This window comes from Engraulis encrasicolus, chromosome 24 (assembly GCF_034702125.1).
Source record: "Engraulis encrasicolus isolate BLACKSEA-1 chromosome 24, IST_EnEncr_1.0, whole genome shotgun sequence".
In the NCBI taxonomy this organism is placed as follows: Eukaryota; Metazoa; Chordata; class Actinopteri; order Clupeiformes; family Engraulidae; genus Engraulis; species Engraulis encrasicolus.
In genome coordinates this window covers 7,273,298-7,291,448 of record NC_085880.1, presented here as the reverse complement: position 1 = coordinate 7,291,448, position 18,151 = coordinate 7,273,298, and the positions used below count along the sequence as shown (strand labels likewise).

General features: G+C 44.3%; 1 protein-coding gene across 2 annotated transcripts in view; it reads right to left on the bottom strand.

Annotated features, from left to right (window-relative positions):
• btaf1 (BTAF1 RNA polymerase II, B-TFIID transcription factor-associated) overlaps positions 1 to 18,151 on the bottom strand; it is a 64,476-nt gene that overhangs the window by 33,355 nt on the left and 12,970 nt on the right. For both annotated transcript variants that reach the window (XM_063191474.1, XM_063191475.1), the window contains exons 6-18: positions 13,730 to 13,863; positions 13,184 to 13,313; positions 12,990 to 13,058; positions 11,909 to 11,998; positions 8,809 to 8,904; positions 7,830 to 8,006; positions 6,570 to 6,710; positions 5,945 to 6,069; positions 4,738 to 4,858; positions 4,404 to 4,508; positions 2,615 to 2,764; positions 718 to 866; positions 88 to 262 (exon numbers count right to left, since the gene is read on the bottom strand). In XM_063191474.1, coding sequence (XP_063047544.1) covers positions 88 to 262; positions 718 to 866; positions 2,615 to 2,764; positions 4,404 to 4,508; positions 4,738 to 4,858; positions 5,945 to 6,069; positions 6,570 to 6,710; positions 7,830 to 8,006; positions 8,809 to 8,904; positions 11,909 to 11,998; positions 12,990 to 13,058; positions 13,184 to 13,313; positions 13,730 to 13,863 — 1,662 coding nt within the window. The remainder of the gene's footprint in view (positions 1 to 87; positions 263 to 717; positions 867 to 2,614; positions 2,765 to 4,403; positions 4,509 to 4,737; positions 4,859 to 5,944; positions 6,070 to 6,569; positions 6,711 to 7,829; positions 8,007 to 8,808; positions 8,905 to 11,908; positions 11,999 to 12,989; positions 13,059 to 13,183; positions 13,314 to 13,729; positions 13,864 to 18,151) is intronic.

Sequence of the window (18,151 nt, the reverse complement as noted above, 5' to 3'; positions counted from 1 at the left end):
ACACCACACCTGGAATCAGAGCTTATTATTTACTTCTATTAAAACACTCAAAATATGTGATCACACAGACAGGCACACTCTAGACACCTTCTGGTCGGCGGCCCACTCGCACAGCACCATGGAGACGGCGATGCGCTGCAGGGCGGACTTGGAGTTGAGGTGGAAGAGCAGCAGCTGGGCCAGGGACTCGGCCGGCCGGATCTCCTGAGGGCTGCTGTTGATGCGCGGGTCACAGATGCAGCGGCACAGCGCCCCCAACAGCCTAGGAGGGGGAAAAAGGGGAAATGGTGTCAGTGGTTCCCAAACTTTTTCAGCAGCGGAGACCCCCTTTTTGGACTTGAGAATATTTTTCCGAAATCTGGTGCCTTTAACTTCTCTTGCAGTCCTTTGTGATACTCAGTACGTAGCTATGAAAATGAAAGGTTTGTTTGGAACCTTTTGAGGCTGCTTAAAGCCGGCAGATCAGATGTTATATCAGACCTTACATGGACTAATTTCAAATTTTTTCCTACTTTTCTTTAACAATGGAAGTGTACGGAAATGTCCATTTCCCTAGAAAGCAAAGCACCACTCAAAAAAGCACAAATATTTGAGACGTCAGTATGAAGCAATCTTTTAGGTCTCGTTTCCCCAGGTCTAGAGACCACGCACGCAGGCACGCAGGCACGCAGGCTAGCAGGCAGGCACGCGTCTAAGGTGGAGTAGTCAGTAACTCACTTGGCTGCCATGAGGCGTGCCCTCATCACCATGTAGTCACGGGTGGCGTGGTCCTCAGTAACCGTCTCCGCCCCGGCGATGTACTCCTGCACGGTCTCCTTGACAACCTGACCTACCACCTGAGCACGAGGCTTACCGCTCGCCTTTTCCTACACGCCGCCAGAGAACATGAAGAGGAGGGGACATGAGCACCAGTTGCCAGGAACACACAATACAACCACACACGCAAAAACACAGATGTGTCCATTTTCTGTAATCTATATTCCACTACTAACGGGCAAATAATGCTCCAGACCAAAGCAAAGGAATGTTAATCCTATGTAAGCAGGTATTTGATATTTGTTTATATAAGAACTGCCTTCTCCAGTTTAGGTTGACAACTTCCTTCACTCACACCCAAAGTTCTTTTTTTATGTTCGACGTTGAGCACACCCATAACTGCTCGTACTTGTTTTCAGTCACAACAGCACCAAGTTAGTTCCTGAATCTTGATAATGGGAATACCCCTCTAGTTTCTTCCAGTTAGAAATATCACACACATGCTGGGATTTGATATCTTAGCCATTTCCTGGTATGGCCATAGATATGAACACAAGATGCTGTGTTCAGCCTTTACACCGCATTCCACATTATTACGCAAATTACATTTTTCGCTGTTTCCCCAAATAATCAATACAAATGACGGTCATCATAATTTTCAAGTCATCAGCCATTAGAGTACAATTTAAAAGTTTTTGAATGAACCTTCCAATGATAACAGTATTTTTAAAAATAATAAAAAACTTAAAATGCTCTGTTCCACATTATTACGCAAAATAGTTTTGTAGTGTTGTAATCCAAATTTCTTTCTTTTTTCCCCGTTTACATCAAAACAGTTGGAAATTGGTACCTTCTAAATTACATTTCAATGTTCAATACTTGTTGATAAGCTCTTTGTCTTAGTATCTGGAATGCTGCGTTTAACATTGAAGTCAATGGCAGGGCATTGCATGGGAGTTATGGAAGCCCAGATATCCTTGATGCTTTGCTCTCAGCTGTTTTTGTTTGTTTGGTCTGGTGACCCACACTTCACTCTTCAATATACCCGTAGATTTTCATGCCATGTTTAGGTGCTTTGGAGGTGATGACATTCTAACTCACCAGACATAAAACCCCATTGAAAATGAATGGGATGTTATGTCTGGTGAGTTAGAATGTCATCACCTCCAAAGCACCTAAACGTGGCATGGAAATCTACGGGTATATTGAAGAGTGAAGTGTGGGTCACCAGACCAAACAAACAAAAACAGCTGAGAGCAAAGCATCAAGGATATCTGGGCTTCCATAACTACCAAGCAATGCCTTGCCATTGACTTCAATGTTAAATGCAGCATTCCAGTTACAGCTTATAACCAAGTTTTGAACATTGAAATGTAATTTAGAAGGTACCAAATGTCACCTGTTTTGATGTAAATGGGAAAAAAGAAAGACATTTGGATTACAACACTACAAAACTGTTTTGCGTAATAATTTGGAACAGAGCATTTTGGACATTTTAAGTTTTTTATTATTTAAAAAAATACCGTTATCATGGGAAGGTTCATTCAAACACTTTTTAATTGTACTCTAATGGCTGATGACTTGAAAATTATGACGACTGTCATTTCTATTGATTATTTGGGAAAACGGCAAAAAATGTCATTTGCGTAATAATGTGGAATGCGGTGTAGACATGACCCATCCTGGGTGGGTGCTAGTCTTTGAGCAGTATTATACCATCTCAGTTGTTACTGCCACCTACAGGGCGATTGATGGCAGCAGTATGCTGTTTAAAAATGGCAGAAATCTGACTCCAGTCATTCAATACAAGGAAGCGGAACACGGTATTTAGTGTTCGTATCTATGGGGAGTGTCTCACCTTCGACCTTGCCTTGACCTCCAGCAGCATGTTGAGGTCTATGGGGATGTGCGAGGCCTGCATCATCAGGCATAGCCACGCCCCCATCCACGGACAACTGGCCGCCACCACGTACTGTGGCAGGGCCTGCTTCAGAAGCTCCGCCCACACCTGTGCAAGTAAAGGCAATAAAGAAAGAGTAAACAAATGAACAGACAAATGACACTAGGCACAACAAACCTACACTCTAGCAACCCTGTAACAAAGACCTTTGACCTTGACCTTGTCGAAATGTAATTGGGATGATATGGGGTTAAGAGTCTTTTGACCCCCCCTCATAACTCCTGAACGGAATAAGGTATGACCACCAAACTTTGGGGAGAGGATCTACATATGGACATCTATGTATGACATCATTTTTGTGTCATTATCTGGTATTATGACATCATTATGACATCATTATCTGATTATAATGCCCAGAATCTCGCTATAGTGTATTTCCATCAAATTTAGGTAATGCACTTAAATTGTAATGATTCTATGCTTGAGACCACTTAAATGCTCACAAAGTTGTCTGATGCTAATGGAATTAACAAAAAAGTATGAAAATATATGTCACAAAATGGCGTCATAGATATGGTAAAGTGGCTTCAGTTTCTTATAACATTGCACCAAGTGGTAAGTCCTCAACAACAGGATATATCATTACCAAATTTGCAGGGCATGATATACATGACACACTCAAGCAATGAGAAATAAAAAGAATGAATGAAATTGAGGTGAAATGTGCATTGGGAAAGATAAAGCCCGCCGCGATTATATATGTGGCGACGTCATCAAATTAGCATAAATTTGCATAAATTACTGATAATTAATTACCCGGTAAGCTGATATTAGATTAGGTATGTTATGTAGGTAATTTGTGCCAATGTAATGGAATAACAATACAATAAGTAGTATGTGGTGAGAAAGGACTCAGATTCGGTCAGACATACCGGTCAGAAAACCGTTGTCATGGCAACAGCAAAAATGATAAACCTAATTTTTTGGTACTAAACTGTAGCCAACTAAATTTTAGGAAAAATTACCAAGTCTCGTAGTCATAGCTTATGTCATTAAGGAATTATACATCAATTATACGACATTACTCCTTCAAGAGCAACAAAGTATAACCACTCAAGCTGTGTACATAAACACCTTAAGCCACATGAAGCACAGAGGGAGCTTTGATTCTTGACCTGTGCAGTGTTTAATGTTCCTGAGCAGGAGAGTAGCAGGGGGCATGGGGAGGCTTTAACAGCTGTGGTATGTGAAGCATGGAGACAACCGTGCTCAGAATGCTGAGAATGCCCAACCACACCTTACGAAGAAGCCTGCTCTATTATCGCTAAGGTCACATCGAGGAACATGCTGTTAACATTCTAAGAACACTCACTATGAAGTGATCACGCTAACAATAATTAAGTCTTCAGATGCCATCTCAGATGCCCATTTACATTCTGAAGGAGTGTGAGTGTGTGTGTGCGTGTGTGTAAATGTTTGTTGGAAAAGAAAGAAGGGAGAAAAAAAGTGCACAGGAGGAAAATGGGGGGGAAAGACATACAAACAGACAGAGAAAGAGTGATCAGAGAGAGTAAGAGACAAAGGGGAAAAACGGTAAAAAAAAAGAAAGAGAAAGAGAGCAGGAGAGAGAGCAAGAGCAAAATAATAAGACAGAGAAAGAGCAAGAGAGAGGCCTTTAAAAAGCTCTGTTGAATTGAATTGACAGTTTTAACAGCTTGTCTCATCAGTATTCTAGAGTAGCACGTACCTTCTGAATGAGGTCCAGGATCTCCTGGTTGCTCTCCAGGATGCAGGACTGGAATATATGCCTCAGCATGTCCTGCAGGATGGGGTTCAGCCACACCGCACAATTCTAGAAGACAACATGCCCACAGCCATGTCAGAGACCATCGGGCATGAGACAGACATGAGTTGAACACAAACATAATAACACCATTAAAAGAACACAGATAGAGGGACAGACAGACAGACACTTCAGAGACGGTCAGGCATGGGACATGAGGCAGACAGGAGCAACCACCCATGAAACACCACACCTAAGGAGAAAACGAACACACGCGCAGACACACGCACACACACACCTGGTCAGCTTTGGACAGCAGTGTGAAGAGCGTCTCCAGGGCAGCTTTGCGTACGGATGAGATGGTGTGTCGCAGGAAAGGCCAGACGCGTGGCACCAGCACTGTCAGGGACTGTTGCATGCTGGGAGAATATAAACACACAGACCAGCACAATTATTCATCTGTCCAACAGCAGTTGACACACAATTGACTCAACTAGCCGAACATTTACTAATTTCTTCAGATAAGCATTGTGTAAAATCCGATAAAAAATCATCGAAAAGTTATTTTCAGGAGTATAAGTACAGTGTGCTTCAGACCAGCCTTTTCCCACTGCCTGACACCATCGTCTAGCACCTGCAGAAGTAGCTCTGGATTTGCTCCCTCACGCTCACAGAAAATGTCATAGATTAGTATTCTATGCACTCTCCTTTAGGTGAAGGAACTGCAGTATTTTTTAAAGTGTTTACTTACTAGGGCAGTCATGGGTAAGTGGTTAGGGAATCAGGCTTGTACCCCATGGGTTGCCGGTTGGAGGAATTAACAGCGGGGAGAGTAATTAATCAGTGGTTATCCCCATCCTCCTCCATTGACTGAGGTACCCTGAGCATAGTGCCGTCGAACTGCTCCCTAGGGGCTGCCCCCTTGCATGGATGAGGCGATGCAATTTTGTTGTGTGCGGTGAGCACTGTGTGCTGTGGAGTGCTGGGTCACAATGACAATGGGAGTTTCCCAGGGTAGCTTTCACTTAAACCACGGGGTACAGCAGTAAAAACGCCTGACTGGTTTGAGAACTGTCTCGGCACTTAATCAGCACATTTTTGAAAAGGTACGTGATTAATCATTTTATGTATAGTCCACCCCCACTCTCTGAGGGCCACCTAACTTCTCTGTAGCGAGAAGGGCCCGCACTTCACTGGAATTTGAGTTTAGGAAAATCACCAGTCTTCATTTGGTCGTTATTCAAATGAAGGCCAAAGAGGACATGCTAGCACCCATGCTTAGAAAGGGTTAAACAAGAAAAATCAAGCCATACTTGCACTCTCTGACTTGTGGGTAGGTAATCAGAGATGACAGATAGGACATTACTCTGCTTTTGTGTTAACGCGTGCGACTGTGTGTGTGTGTGTGTGTGTGCGTGTGCGTGCGTGTGCGTGTGTGTGTGTGCGTGTGTGTGTGTGTGTGTGTGTGTGTGCGACTGTGTGTGTGTGTGTGCGCGTGTACTTACTTGCACTCTCTGACTTGTGGGTAGGTGAGCAGGGAAGACAAGAGTGTCATGATGCTATTGGTGGAGGCGGTCAGGTCATCCAACTCCAGCAGGGCATCCCACAGGATACTCACAATGAAGGGCACCTGCAAGACACGCATGCACACACACGTCTTCACTCACTCCCATTTCTCCAAAGATAAGCTGAAGAAATGGATATGCAAAATAAACAGTCACTCTTACATTGAACCCAAATGAGGCCAAGCAAATGAGATCATTTGCAAACTGAGCAGTTTCACCTTGGAGACATGCAGTGTCTTATCTGACTGACTGCCTGCCTGCCTTTCTACTGATCTAAATATCTGACACCCGTGTCTGTGTGTCCTCACCTTAGAGAGCTGGGGATGCTGAGAGCCGCTTTGGCTGGCGTGTGTGTGTGTGTGTGTGTGTGTGTGTGTGTGTGTGTGTGTGTGTGTGTGTGTGTGTGTGTGTGTGTGTATGCATGCGTGTGACCTCATCTTAGAGAGCTAGGGGCGGTGATGAGTGCTGTGATGGCTGGCGTGTGTGTGTGTGTGTGTGTGTGTGTGTGTGTGTGTGTGTGTGTGTGTGTGTGTGTGTGTGTGTGTGTTTCGTTTATCCTCCTCACTTTGGACAGCTGCAGCTGTACGAGTCCGTCCACTACAGGGATGAGGGCGGCGGCGGCCACTGCTCTGACGTCATCGTCCAGGTCCTGCAGCCCCTCTGTGATGGCGGGCAGCACCCTCGGCAGCAGGTCTGAGATCAGGTCCTGGAGACACACAGACAGCACAGCAGGCAGGGTCAAACAGGAAGTTGAACACCAGTCAAACAAGTTATTTTAATAGAAATAAAGACTCTGTGTGTCTCCAGGACCTGATTAACTGTCTTTTTTGATGGTGTCAAATTGCAGACAGGACCATAGACATGGCTAAAAGTTAATAGAAAATTTAATAGAAATAGAGCATTACACACTATTGTGATTGAAATTACTTATGGTGCCTCTTGGCCAGGAGACGCTTGAAAAATAGGTTTTTAATCTCGATGGGACTATTTCATGGTTAAATAAAGGTTAGAGGAAAAAAAATCTGAGGTCAGGTCATCACAGAGTATGTAGTCATGGGAACAGAAAGTTGACTTGTTGTCAGGTGCATGTCTGACCAATAAACTACTACAGCTCTGGTACAAAAGCAGCGAGCCAACACACTAGGCTCGGATTCAAATGAGCGACAAGACTTTGCATGGCATGTAATTTTATTAGCACAGTTACAGTTGGCAAACACTGATATGAACCCCATGTGTGCCAATGAAAAAACAAACACATGCAAAGTGTGGTTTATTTCTCCTTGTGTGACCCAGTTATCGGCCCAGCAGTCTTAACATTTTGCTCCATTAAGGATTTAAGGTTAGATCATGCAATGTTCTTCTAAAAAAACCTGCTACAATAATTTTAATGTAAAACAGAAACATAATGGGGAATATAAGTTAAGTGTCTTTTAATGTCCTTCTTGTCATGTACTTCCCATCTTGGGCTTCAGCAAGTGCGTATAGTCTCCCTCTCCTGTAGTAGAGCCAGCGTGTACTTGTTTTATGGCTCATTCTTTTGAAACTCGGTTGTCGGTAGACCCAAATTCGTTCTTCCGACATCCGTTGTAAACAGCTATTCTATTGCAACAGCTGGGGACAATACAACTTTATGAAATCACTAATGTTTAACGAACTCAGAGTACACAGAGGTGCTCCGTGTTTGTGTTACGGAACCCCACTCTGACTGCCCGTTCTTTTGCACTTTCCCGAGGCGGAGGTTGGGATTTATGACTACCAACTTTCAAAAGAATGAGCCATTAGTTTCACCTGTTGTGTAGCGAACGCTAACTCATCTTATTCTCACCTGTCGTACGGCGAGCGCGTACTTAATCCCCAGCAGGCCGCCGTGCCTGACCTCCCACTGGTTTTCCGTCAGCAGCTTGAGGAGGATGTCCACAGTCATGGCCACGCCCTTGTCTGTCATGTGGCGCAGGGCCACGCCTAGCGTCTGGGCACACGTCTCCCTCACTGGCGCCACCACCTGCCAACGCCACAAGGAAACAAGATGGAAGAGTCAGTAAAATCCATTTCGAGAAGACTAGGCTAGAGACGACTAGAGGTATAACATGATAAAAGAGAGGGCAAGCCCCCAATTGTCGTAGCAAGCCTGGCAGCCATTATTTAGTGGTGCAAGAATAATGACCAACAAGTCGACGCAAGTTGGCAGAGAGGTCTGTGAAATTGATGCACCTCGCCGAAACGTTAGTCATTACGCTTGTCTATGTTCGTCTACCGTCCTGGACTGTGTGCACTGAGAAGGTTTGAGCTCACATCCCTTTTTCAGGATTTGTATGTTATTCGAGTTGTTAGTGAGAGGAGATTGGAACACCGCTGAAGGATTGAGGGAACAAAAAAGGTTCCAAGTGAGTTGCAAAAACGCTGCAAACCTACAGTAAGTCTATGCTTATGCTGTGATGCCACCTTTCCCTTCTCTGGATTATATTTATGACGACTGTGCATAGGGACTTTATTCCTTTGAGCTGCGGTGCGTTTTTAAGTTTAAAGCCCTTTCACCCGAAAGACAATTTCAGTTCTGCTCGGATGATGGGGAACTAGTTTATCAGGCCAGAACTGGAGCCTTCTGGATTTAAAAAAAAAAGTGAAACGCTTTCAAAGCAAGCGGCAAAATAACTTGGCTCCTTTGAAAACCCAATGACCTGGATGAAAGAGAATCTTCACAGGGGACATGAAAGTGAAAGGACACAGCATGGGACATGTTCTGACATTTAAAGACTGACATGTATTACACATGCTGACATATAAGAAGAGTCATTTCCACACACCTCATCTGATACAAAGTCTCCGAAGCGGTCGAGGGCGAAGACGCAGAGCAGACGTATGACCACATCCTCAAGCCACTCCTGGTGCTGTTGCAACATCTACAGGGGAAAAAAAGACAGCCGAACAGCACGGTTAATTCCACACATGTGTACAATGTCAAGTCTTTGAACATACAACGAACAAAGAGGACATCCAAGCCACACGTTTATTTGTAACAAAGTTTCATTATATTGCACGCATACACATGAACACCTCACTGAACACTCGTGTTTGAACTCCGGAGCGGGTGATTGAACAGGAAAGAGGGGCTGCTACGTGTTTATTTTCTAGATCGAGGAATCAAGGCCTACCAAAGACGATCCAATATATGGAATACAGTTCATCAGTGACTAATGAGCAGATACTAGCAACTTGGATAAGGAGTTAGCCCTCTGATTACCCCCTTTAAAAGCACCAGAGGAATGGAGATGCTCTGGTCTATTGGGCCATATGAAGACAAAGAGTTTAGTGCAGGCAATTTATCCCGCTCTCATTTCCTTGCCTTTACTGGTGCACACACTCCTATGATTAATCAACAAGGTCCTGCTCTAAAATAGACTGCAATTTCTTTCAGCTCTCTAAATTAAGGAGCACACCGCCATTAGCTTCCTGCGGAGGAGCTTCAGGAGTTAATGAGAGGAGGGAAACACATTACGTTCTGGCATAATTTTTCAATTACCATGAAGAAAGGGGAGCCTGCAGTTCATCGCCAAATAATGTAGAGGAGCATTGAAATCACTCCATGAGACCCTACAGTGTTTCAGCAAGATTACATTTTTGTCTCGAAAAAAACGACAACTCCCCTTGATCAGTTCAGGGCCCTGTCTTTGAACATACAGTGAAAAGACCCGGTCATAGGAGACAATACTGGGGAGCTATAGGCATTTGAGAAACACTACATGCACAGGCTGTGCAACACATCACAACAAACAGCATAAACAATTGATGATGTGTCAACAGATGTCATACAGGATCTCACAGTGTAGTGATGTGCATAGGGCGCCAGGAAAATAAAGGGAGGTGCTGGGAGAAACACCCAGGAAAACCAGGAGTGTGAAGGTCTATAAGGCAGTGGGAGGGCGTTGAGTTGTGCTGTGTAGCTAGCCAGGCCGTGCCCTCCTAGTGACGCAACAGCTTCAGCGTTGCAACCAGTCAGGTCAAGAATCAATGCAAGTATTTTCTGAGTTCCCCCAAATACGGGAACTCCTCCCACTTTGTTGGGAAGCAAACAATCCTTAGCAAACCAAGGGAGGCCATTTGGGAAATGCTGTTTGGGAAATGTTAATTGCTATGCTCTTGGTCAGACCAAGTCTTGAAGAGATTTGAAAGTCGATGATAATCAGGCTACTGTGTAGCAGCCAGGTTCCTTCAGTGCATTTGCATAAAAATATGCTTATTTTATGGGTGGCGTTTTGTTTGTCGGCGATGCACTAAATAATACACACCACTGTTCAGAGCACTAGACAATGAGATCAAGAATTTATTTACAGCCCCTATGGGTATGTGCATACACATGCCGGGCCGATAGTCTCGCTTGTTTTAACTTCGGCCTCTGCAGCTGTATCAATGTCACGTCATTCAAGAAACCCGAGATGTCTTTGAAATCAGCCATGTCAGAGCCCGCTTCAACTGTTTCAACAGTCTGCTCAAATGGTAGAAAGGACTTGTGCTGTGACATAGACACCATACCACAGAATTTCCCACCACACTCAAGACTGCCTTGGTCTGGACAGACAATCAATCAGTCTGAATGACCAGTGCCACTTTGTCCCAGATAAACTGCACGACAGCACCATTCCACCCATAGCCTAATAGTCTTGTGGATTACTCTGGTGTAGAACAGTTTGATTTAGTCTGGTGAGGTTGTGTTTTAGTAGGCAAAGGGCAGTAACTACATACATTTATGTGTAATGAGTTTAGACTGAACTTCTCTTCATTACACAGTTCTTTATCTTGTGACAAAAGCCTTATGGTCTAAATATCTTGGGCAGTGGAGGCCTATTGCTTAGTGTTGGGCAGTCGAGGCCTAATGCTTAGATAGTTGTTCTTGGAAGCAGTGGGAAGGGTGCCCGTCGGAATCCCGTAAACAGCAGAAAGTAGGTGACCCCCTCAGTCAGACCTCATCCATGGCGGAAGCAAGAGTGTAGGCGTAGTCCCACAGTCCTCCAGGGACTGTAACCCTTTACCTACACAAATGTCACTCTGGATAAAAGCGCCTGCTAACTGAAATGTAATACAACGTAAGGTAATGTGTGGTGTAGTATGGTGAGGTCGGGTTTAGTGTGGGACATATGAGTAAAGCTAAGGGGAAGGAAGGAAGGGAGGAAGAGAGGAAGGACAGACAGACACACAGCTGTGGAGCAGGGGAGGGCAGGCAAGAGAAGGGTCAGACGCTCTTCTGCTCAGTCAATCAATCCTTCTCAATGACCGTCCCAACTTTGGCCCAGGTACAGCACAACGCACAGCACAAGCCATTCTATCCACAGCCTAGTGGGCTGTTCTTGTGTAGAATAGTGCAGTCTGTTCATCCTTGTCTAATTTATTTTTCAACTTAAAAGTTTTTGGGGGGCTTTTTGCCTTTATTCTTGACAGGACAGAGAAGGACAGACAGGAAATGAATGGGGAGAGGGATCTGCAAATGACCCAGGCCAGAATCGCATCCAGGTCGCCGGCATAGCAGTCTAGTGCCCACCGTTACAGCCAAGGTAGGGCCATCCTTGTGTCTAGTCTGGTGTGTTGTGATCTAACGTGGTGTAGTGTGGTCAGATGTAGTGTGAACCAGTGCGGACATGCAAAGAGAAGACGCTCTGATGTGTTTGATTAGTTCACTACCAATTAAGCAGCTATGCCTAGTCCATGGACAAAATAGAACATTTCATGTTAAGGTGAACAGGTGAAGCGAGTCACGCCAAAGGTAAGAAGGAGAAGAGTGGGCGGAAGGAGTGACACAGAAGTGAGGACAGGTCAGGTGACAGGAGAAGTGAGGAGGGGGGGTGTTTTAGGTGACCAGGGGAAGAGAGGACAGGTAAGGTGAGGGGAAGGGAAGGGTCTGACGTGACGCACCTGTTCCGCAGTGCTGCCCACCATCTTGCCCCCTCCGGCGCTGTGACACTTGAGCACCTCCCTGAGGCCCGTGCCGGCTCCGTGGCGGACCTGAGGAGGCCAACACACACACACATAAACACCCGGATCACATGTCGCACACCCGTACTGATAGACACACACGTGCACAACACCACCCACCCCCATGTGGAGATATGCAAGTCTCAAATGCACCCACACGACATAGACACACACACACAAGCGCCCAAACACACACACACACACACACAAATGTAAGACGACACTTATCACCACCCATACCACAAAACTTTGCATGCATACTCATGCCCATACCCCCTCCCCCACACACACAAACACACACACACACAATATATTACCACCCCTACCACACGGCCATAAAAAAACGGTCACACACACACACTACCATGCACTGAAGGCATACTGTACGAGTGGTCCCAGATTAGAAATGTAATGCAGACGTGTTGTGTCTGTCTGGCGGCAGGTTGAATGAGTCACACATTTATGAGGAGTGAATAAAACGTGTGAAGGTTAAGTGAGTGTACATGTGCGTGTTCGTGTGTGTGTGTGTGTGTGCGCGTGTGTGTGTGTGTGTGTGTGTGTGTGTGTGTGTGTGTGTGTGTGCGTGCGTGCGTGCGTGCGTGCGTGCATGCGTACGTGCGTGCGTGCATGCGCGCGCATGCGTCAGGGGAGGAACTAAACAATTTCTCCCACCAGTCACTCACAATTTTTACCAGTCACCATTTTTACCAGTTCATATTCAACCATTCCAAACATTGTAATGCCATGCAAGATCATTCAGGTCATAAATTCAAATATTCAAATTCCAATAACTCTTTTCATTACCAATTTGTTACATTTTTGAATTTGGATGCTGTTCATAATTCTGCATTAACCCGGGCGCCTGTAGAAATATTTCACCCGGCAAGGTGACTGGTGGGTTGACATATTTCACCTGCCAAAGGCCAAATTCACCCGTCATTGGCAGGTATTTCCATCCTTGGTATGCGTGTGTATGTGTATGTGCATGTATGCGGGAGTGTATGTGCACAGGCTTTCTCACCTCCCATGAGGGGTTAAAGAGGTCATTGCACAGCTCCTCACAGAAGCTTTCAAGGGGCCACTCTTGCGTCTAGAAAAGAAAAACACACATTTACCAAGTGAACGAAAAAAATCTTTATTCCCAATAGCAGTTCACTTAGTGCTTGAATGAGAACATTTCACCGTCTCCATGCGATTCAGTTTAGCTTACTATACCTCTTCATACAGGCTGGACGTGTCTGGGACATTGTCGATGAGGACTTTGCTGTCCGTGGCAGGCTGCTCGATGACAACGTTGGTGGTTTTCCGCCGTTTCTCCTCCGGTTCCCCTTCACAGCTATCGTTACTGCGGCATACAAAGAAAGTTACAAAGTTACAAACGAAGTCAAAACAAAGAGGTTGTTTACCATGCGGTTCCTCTGAGTACCGCGCATAATGAACTGGCTGGAAGGACAAACTTCAGAGAAGTTACAGCCAAGTTCAATAAATCAAACCCTCATTTTTTCCAAATTCATTGACATTAGGCACTAGGTGGCCGTCTCAAACGGTTAGGCCATCTCAAAGGGCTAATGCACCGTATTGTTGCACAGGGGACCTGGGATCCTATGCCACATCTCTATCCCAACCACTTCCTTTCACCTCTTTGACACCATCAAATAAAGCCATAAAACACCCACTCCAAAAATGTACTGGATGTATAGCAGTTCAGTAGCACTCTTGGCCACAGGCAAGACATGTCCAGGAAACTAAACCGGTCATCACCTTTTCTCGTTGGGGTCCATGTCTCTCGATCTCTGCTTGGCCACCAGCTTTGCCATCCGCTTGGCCTTGTTCCTCTGCCGATTGCTCATGCCTGGCCGGAACTCTGAGTCGATCAACTCAGCCGCCTGCATGGGCTGCAACAGACAGATGGGGAAAAAGAACACGTGAAGAAAATAATCAGATGGAGAATACTGCATATGTACAGGGTGCCACAAAAACAAATACATACTTTAAATTGACATTTTGTTACCACCAATCAAACCTTTGACTTGAATCAAGCTACTGTATGTGATCCTATGAGACCTGTAGACACTAAAAGTGAATGCATTCATTGAAAGTGAACGGCATTGTCAGCAGTACCTGGACCAGAATCAATCACACACTATTCTCTTGGATATTTTTGTGCAATGTCAGTTTGAGAACAAGTAGTGAAAAAACAAAATAGTGTCTGTAAGTTCTACAAAACTGAAAAATTACATAAATTTTTAAATCCGCAAACCTTTCAATAACCTAAAGTGTGCATACATTTTGGGGCACCTGTACATGCAAATTCTTCAGTGCAGGCTTTCCCCCAGCGCTTTCTTATCAAGGCGGCCGCCTTGACTAAACCCCACTAGTCAGGCAGATTAGTGAGAGAATATTTCAGTTGGTCATACAAGCACCATATTTGGCACACTAATGCTCTAGAACCTACTTTAACATAAAAGTACGTTATCCAAGTGAAAAAACAAGATGGCCGCCATTTTCCAAGATGGCTGCCGTTTGACGTATTCTCAATCATTGTTTGGGCTATATTGTGACAAAAAAGTCCTGTTTTGATTAAATCAAAATCAAATTAGATGTTTTGGTACATGGACAGTCCAATTCTACATTCAAAACATGATGATTATCAAATATTATGATAGAAAATGGAAATGTTGTGCACTACAAGGCAATGCTTCACTGTTAGTTTAAAAACTTCGCTACAACATTGTTACTGTATTGCAGAGAGTCTAAAATATCACTGACATTCTACTTATTATTATAACAACTAAAACATAGTGAACATGAGAAAGGAAAAAGTTGTTCTCTTCAACTTGGGTGTTGCCAAAAGATGTTCTGGGTCAAGTGAAAAAAGGGACTTGTTTGAGTCGGTAAACGGTTTGTAGTTGCCTGACAACTTTTGTAGTGCTCTTGTTTCTTTTTAGTGTTTCTATCTATTTAGTTCTCACATCTGCAAGTGCATAACTGGGTGCACTTCAGGCTGAAGCGAGAACATTTGCATAATCCTCTGCTTTCTGTCTTGCAGCCACATATTGTCAACGGCTGACAGGCCTAAGCGATGGGTGGAAGAGTTGACTAGGACACTCTCCAGACCATCTTTATGCCAGCCACAGTGGGCAGGGTCCTCTGCATTTTGCATATAGTTGCCTGGCCCCATATGCAGGCGGCTTGGAATGCAGACCGTTTTACATGCTGTACCAGAGATGCACTTGTTGGTGGAATAGAATCATAAGACCGTTGCGTCCAAGAAAATAATTCCAGTCTTGCCTCATCAACCTTGGCTGTAGTGCTGTGCTTGTAATACATGGTGACGACAAACCTCTCAAGGATTTTGAGGTCTGCTGCAGCTATGGTAGATCGGTACTGACTGAGCTTGTTGAAAACCGGACTCGCTTTAGGGCACACCTCCCATGCTTGCCATGCCGTTTTCTTGCCTTTCCCATGAAAAGCTGACACAACATCACAATCAGTGAAAGCATGGAAGAAGGGTAAGCCACTACTTTTCTGTGGGCCAAGATTAAGCACCATCTCATAAATTGGCAACCACCTAAGGAATTGACCCTGGCCGAATTCTACCCAAACCATTTCCAGGCCTACATCCTGAAGAATCGTAAACACACTGATGTCAACAGGAAGAATATCTGTGTCACATGCCTTAATCAACAAATATTTTATCTGTTGCTTGGCTGCACGGAGAGCATGTGTGAAGATCCTGGTGTCAGTTTCTTCATGGCTGCATGGACACAAGCCTTCAGTGCTGATTTATTTGTTTGAAAGGGCCTACTCTCCTTTTGTCACAACCACAATATTGTGGGGAGACAGGGTCACAATCTTGTCATCCAAAAACTCGAACAGCTCTGTTTTGTTGTCACTGTCTCGCAGAAAGCTTCTCCAGTTTGGAGGTAGCTTGGTTTTGTCAGTCACTCTTTATCTCTCTGCTTTACCTCTCTTTGACCTTATCTCAGCCTTCAGGCTTGAGGTCCAGTACGCATCAAAAACAATATATGTTCGCTCATAATTTGATGGGTCTGTCAGAATCTTTGGAACTACATCTTGCACAACATGCTCGTGAAAGGTCTTTGATGTCTTTGCGGGCATTGAATGCACAATACAAGGGCAGAACCATCAATGATAACGGCTTCACATTCTGGTTGTCTCTCAGGTGGAGAAACGGTAGCTTCTGGAATGTTGGTGAGTTGAGACTTCTGTCCAGAGTGGAGTTTGCCTGTGTCTCTCAGTGCATCAGGAAAGGACTGATTCTCAAGTTTAAAAAACTCAGGTCACACTTCCTTGTCTGATATGATTTAAAGAGTCGTGAGAAAAGATGGCAGTAACTTTTTAGTACTTTTTTCTTTGCTTCACTCGAGGCTACAGCCGCATCTTGGTGAAAGAAATCTGTTCTGTTCTTTTTGATGGGCCTGTGGAAGGAAGCCTCATCACCAAGACCATTGAAAAAATCTCTGAAGTCAACTCTGCCTTTCTCTAAGAGAGATTTTGCAAGCACTGGGATGTGCTATGGTATTTTTCCCAGTGTAAGCAGATCATTCGACTCCTCCTGAAAAGGATTGCCTAGATCCTTCATCACAACGAACAACTTCTGAACCTTGTCAATGAATAATGTCTGTGACTAACTAGTCTGCTCATGATGCCTGGTATCTCCTTGTGCCACCTTGACTTGACATGCCAACTCGTACTGCCTGACTAACTGGCTTACTTCTGGTCCAGACACCATCCATCGCCTGAGTGCAGATGCATCCTCAGTCACTCCAATGGCACCACCAGCGCCTTTGACCACCGCATTGGCCTGCTCATGAGCTTGGTCAATGACTAAATGGGGAGACTTCAACTCCTCTTTCGTGTCAGTCTGACAGAGGCACAACTTCCTCCAGTCAGTACCAGCAAAACTCAATGGATTGTTACCTAACATTGTGTATAATATGGTTTAAACCCGAGGGGGCTATCCTTTTCTACCTTACCGTACAAAAGCATCAAAGCACATTGAAATATGGGATTTGACTAGATTCAAGAATGTAATGCCCTACATCTATTCCGATCGTTCATCCAGTGTCGTTTAATTCCCGTGCGATCGGTACGCCATCCAGGTAACCACAGCCGTTACCCTTGGCTCGGCTGTCCCGCGCTGGCACACCCTGTCAATTCAGGTGCGGCTATCTAACTACAGTACTACCACTAACTAACCTTCTAGTCAATGTCTGCACAGCTGCTTATTAGATAGCTGTTGGGACACTTGAGTATACCATCATCTACAGTTAGTACACAACATTTTTTAGTGAAGTGTTCAACTACAGCTAGCACACTACAAGCCAGCACTGAACCCCATGATGAGTCTCACAGCAGTAATGTCACCAGTGGGGCCTGGTTGTGCTACAACATCACTCATATAAAATGTTGCAAAAATATACATATTTCTATTAATCGAAATTCTACCTTGAGAAATACTTTTGTTTTCTTTTATTTAATTTGGTGGCCATCTCAAAAAAACTGGCAGCCATCTTGGATTTGAAGCCAGATAACACAGTTTTCATAAATAGTACACCCTTCCTTTGGAGAAAAAAATCACTTGTATCACACACTGATCTAGAAGAATGTCTATGGCCAGAAAACATTCGAAAACATTAATATTGAATGACTCAATATCCGCCATCTTGAAAACTGTCAGCCATATTGGAATTAAGTTGACACCATTTGGTATTTCTAGACATAATATATAAACTTTGAAGCTGTGGTAATCGACACATGTCTATTCTACGAAGTTCTACCTTGAAAGACACTTGTATTACATTAAATTTGGCGGCCATGTTGAAAACTGGCGGCCATCTTGGATTTGAAGATGGATAACGTACTTTTCTTAAATAATACACCCTAGACATCATTTGTACCAAATATGGTGCTTGTATGACCAACTGAAATATTCTGTGAACATTTGGACTCTAATCTGCCTGACTACACCCCCGCCTTGGCTACGTTCCCTAAAAAAAAAAAAAAAAAAAAAAATGCGCCCAAGGGAAAAAAAAAAAAAAAAAACTTGAAAAAAAAAAAAGTTGTAATGCATGTTCAAGCGCAGGCACTAGGACAACATCGGTTGGACTAAATGGTGACACCTAGTGGTCGGATTTATTACTACGCCATGTGTGTCCA